Source organism: Cebus imitator, unplaced genomic scaffold (genome assembly GCF_001604975.1).
Source record: "Cebus imitator isolate Cc_AM_T3 unplaced genomic scaffold, Cebus_imitator-1.0 Scaffold135, whole genome shotgun sequence".
NCBI lineage: Eukaryota > Metazoa > Chordata > Mammalia > Primates > Cebidae > Cebus > Cebus imitator.
In genome coordinates this window covers 3,948,709-3,953,109 of record NW_016107450.1, presented here as the reverse complement: position 1 = coordinate 3,953,109, position 4,401 = coordinate 3,948,709, and the positions used below count along the sequence as shown (strand labels likewise).

General features: G+C 41.4%; 1 protein-coding gene and 1 pseudogene across 2 annotated transcripts in view; one reads left to right on the top strand and one right to left on the bottom strand.

Annotated features, from left to right (window-relative positions):
- TM2D1 (TM2 domain containing 1) overlaps nucleotides 1-4,401 on the bottom strand; it is a 53,905-nt gene that overhangs the window by 19,940 nt on the left and 29,564 nt on the right. For both annotated transcript variants that reach the window (XM_017541597.1, XM_037743135.1), the window contains exon 4: nucleotides 313-404. In XM_017541597.1, the coding sequence (XP_017397086.1) occupies nucleotides 313-404 (92 nt within the window). The remainder of the gene's footprint in view (nucleotides 1-312; nucleotides 405-4,401) is intronic.
- Nucleotides 1,728-2,211, top strand: LOC108313267 (annotated as a pseudogene).

Sequence of the window (4,401 nt, the reverse complement as noted above, 5' to 3'; positions counted from 1 at the left end):
CTTGAATGCATGGATTGACATGAAAGATTTTGTAGAGGTTTTAGGGCAATCACACATCAAGTGATAGGAAAGCTTCCTCATTGAAAATTACAGTGTCAAAATTTAAATACCTCCATATACATAGTATAGTGTGCACAGTTCTCATACAGCTTTTTAAGACATGTGTATATATAACAATTATAATCATCAAATGTAATGACACCAACTACAAAATTTCTTTAAAAAAAAGCCCCTGGCAGGGCACGGTGGCTCATGCCTGTAATCCCAGCACTTTGGGAGGCCATGGATTTCTTTTTAATGAAACATACTCACCCAAGGCAGGGTATCCAAGGTAAAATCGATCTGCTCCCAACCATCCAAGAAAAAGAGACAATGCAACTGCCACTTTGTATGAATAGCCATTTCTGCAAAAAATTAAAACCTGAGTGTTATATTCATATATTTCCAATGTGGACATTTTAGAAAACGAAATTATTAACTACTACTTATTTATTAATTGGTTCATTCATTCATTCATTCAATTAATGTTTTTTGGATGCCTACTGTGTGTCAGGAACTATTCTAGGGTACTGAATATATTAATGAATAAAAGCAACAGAGATCCCTATCACCATGGAGCTTACAGTCTAGTGATAACAAGCAATAAACACAAACATATTTAAAAGGTAAATCATATACCATGTTAGAAAGTCATAAATTTTATGAAAAAAAGAAGAGCAGGCTGTGTAGAATGCCAGGAGCCATTTAAATTGGGTGGTAAGAGTAGGCCTCAGTGACATTTGAGCAGAGACCTGAGGAAAGTGAGTGAGATGCCATGACATGCTTCTGAGGAAAGAGGGTCACAGGCAAAAGAAACAGCTTGGTGCAAAGGTAGCATACCTAAAATGTTTGAGGCCAGTGTAGCAGGAGAGTGGGAGAAAGGAAAGAATATGAGCAGATGAGGTCAGAGAAGTAACGGAGGGTGCAGGAAGCAGATCACATGGTGCTTTGTATATCACTGTAAATACTCTTTCACTCTAAGAGAAATGGGAAGCTACTCAAGGATCTTAAGTAAAGGTGTGACATAATCTGATTCAGATTTTTAAAATATCACTCTGGCTGCTGTGCCGAAAAGAAACTGTAGGGATTATTTGTCAACTATTGCCACAACTATGTTGTATAACAAACTACCCCCAAACTCAGTGGCTTACAATAAGGTACTATTCTCACACTTATAGACTACAGATTGTCTGTGGTTCAATGGACCTAGGCTGGTTCAGCTAGGAGATTCTGCTTCAGGCTGAGGTTTGGCTGAGCTTCGATCAGGGCTGTAAATTCAGTTCAAGTCAGTTCTACTTAAATTTTCCTAGAGACTAAACTTAAGATGTAGCAGCTAGTTGAGGCAAGTTCTTTTCAGGACATATCATCTAGTACGAAAGGAAAGCTAAGGCTGGGTGTGGTGGCTGACGCCTGTAATCCCAGCACTTTGGGATGCCAAGGTGGTCAGGACACCTGAAGTCGGGAATTCAAGACCAGCCTGACCAACATGGAGAAATCCATCTGTACTAAAAAAAACATACAAAAATTAGCCGGACATGGATGCGCATGCCTGGAATTCCAGCTATTCAGGAGACTGAGGCAGGAGAATCGCTTGAACCTGGGAGACAGAGGTTGCAGTGAGCCGAGATAGTGCCATTGCACTCCAGCCTGGGCAACAGGAGCGGAACACCAACTCAAAAAAAAAAAAGAGAGACAAGAAACAACAGCATAAGCATCGGATCACCATACCTTTCTTGGACATGCAGAAAAGGTTTTCAGCCTTAACCAAGATCGGTGGTGGACAATCCAGAGTGCTGAACAGCCCTACAAGTTTCCTGCTCAATGCTATCCTTTTGAAAAAGAATGGATAGAATGTGCACATGGAATCGGTACTGTCCGGGCAGAGAAAGAGTGTAAGATAGAATATGATGATTTCATAGAGTGTATGTATACTTTGGTATAAAATGATGAAACATACGAATACCATCTGGAAGCAACAAGATAAACTGATAAAGGAAGTGAAGTACACCCCTCCACCTCACCACATGGGCAAGGTGAGCCTCGGCCCTGGGCAGACACAGCTACTGACATCTGGAGGCTGATTTTCATGTTCTCTGTTCTCCACTGGAAAGGTTGTTTATGGAAAACCTCCCTGTCAAAGTGTGTAAAAATAAAGTATTGCTTCATCCTAAAAAAAAAGGAAAGCTAAATCCCACAAACACATCTGCTTGTTTTGCACCTGCTAACATTATACAGGCCAAATTAAGTCACACAACCACACCCAAAAAACCAATGGAGTGCAAAGTATAGACTGTCCAATTGACAAGGACTGATGGCTGTTTGCTGAACAAATTCAAACTATCATGAGGAAAAAAAGAGTTTGAAGGCTACTGCAATAATCCAAGTGAGAATTAACAGTGGCTTGACCCAGAGTAGTAACAAAGGAAATAATGAGAAGTGATCAGACTCTGGATATATTCTAAAGTACAGCCAACTGATTTCTTGATGTATTAGATTTAGGGTGTGACAAAAAGGAGTAAAGATAGCACAAAAGATTTTATCCTAAACAACTAGAAGTATGTAGTTAACATTAATTGAGTTTGTGAAGGCTAAGGACAGATGGATCTTGGATATCTGGGTTTAGCTGTCTCACATTAGGGAGAGAAGCGTAGGCTATAGATAAAAATTAAATACTTAAAAGCATATAGAAAGTGTTTAAAGTTTGCCTGGCATGGTGGTTCATGCCTGTAAATCCAGCACTTTGGGAGGCCGAGGCAGGAGGATCACTTGAGCCCAGTAGTTCAAGACAAGCCTAGGCAACATAGTGAGACACCGCCTCTATTTAAAAAATAAAAAAGGAAAATATTTAAAGTTATGAGATTGCCATATGAATATAGATAGAAAAAAAAAGAGAGATCCAAAGGCTCACCCAGAGGTACTCCAATATTAAGAGACTAAGGAGAAGAGAACAAATCAGAAAGAAGGCTAAGGAGCTGTTTCTAACAGTAAAGAAGTGAAACTAGAAGAGTATGGTATCCTGGAAGTCAAGAGAAGACAGGGTATTTAGGAGAAGAGTGATTAACTGTGCCAAATGTGCCTGGTGCGTCATATACCATGTCTGATAATTTAATTAAAATTTAAGAAATCACTAGTGATCTTAGCCTGAGCAACCGTGGTGATGCAGTGAGGGCGTAAGACAGAAAAGAGTGAGCTTAAGAAACAATGGGAGAGCTGGGCACAGTAGCATGTTCCTACAGTCTCAGCTACTTGGGAGGCTGAGTGGGGAGAACTGTTTGTGGCTGAGAATTCAAGGTTGCAGTATGCTATGATAGTGTCTGTGAATGGCCACTGCAGTCCAGTTTCCTGGGCAGCATAGCAAGATCCCTGTCTCTAAAAAAATTTTTTAAATAAAAAATAGTAATATATTAAAAATAAAAGTATGGGAGAAAAAGAATTTATTAGATAACTTTTTGGGTTTGAGATGGCGTCTCACTCTGTTGCCCAGGCTGGAGTACAGTGGCAAGGTCTTGGCTCAAGGCAACCTCCACCTCCCAGGTTCAAGCGATTCTCCTGCCTCAGCCTCCCAAGTGGCTGGGACTGCAGGTGCGCACCACCACACTCTGCTAACTTTTGCATTTTTAATAGAGACAGGGTTTCACTATTTTGGCAAGCTGGTTTCAAACTCTTGGCCTCAGGTGATCCACCCGCCCCGGCCTCCCAAAGAGACAGCCATAACTATCATTTTGAAGTCAAATTTCATCATGTAAGATCTCTGCTTATAATCCTGTTTTGGTTTTGTGATTTTTTTTTTCCTGCATTGCCGTGCATATTTGCAGGGAGTTGGGAAAAGCAGAGAAATAACTTAGAACCCAATGCAAAAACTCATGCTGTAATCTAATGGGCAGTAACAGCGGGAGAAAGAAGTGAACAAATTTGGGAAATATTAACAAAGCAGAAGCAAACAGGCCACATGTGGGGAATGGGGAAAAAGGAGAAGTCAAAAGAAGACTCTAAGCCTGGCCGGCGGCTCATGTGGTAATCCCAGCACTTTGGGAGGCCAAGGCAGGTGAATAACCTGAGGTCAGGAGTTCGAGACCAGCCTGGCCAACATGGTGAAACCCTGTCTCTACTAAAACTACAAAACTTAGCTGGATGGGTGGCAGGTACCTGTAATCCCAGCTACTCAAGAGGCTGAGGCAGGAGAATCGCGTGAACCCAGGAGGCAGAGATTATAGTGAGTCAAGATCACGTCATTGCACTCCAGCCTGAATGACAGAGTGAGACTCCATCTCAAAAAAATATAAAAAATAGGCCAGGCACGGTGGCTCACGCTTGTAATCCTAGAACTTTGGGAGGCCGAGGTGGGTGGATCACCTGAGGTCA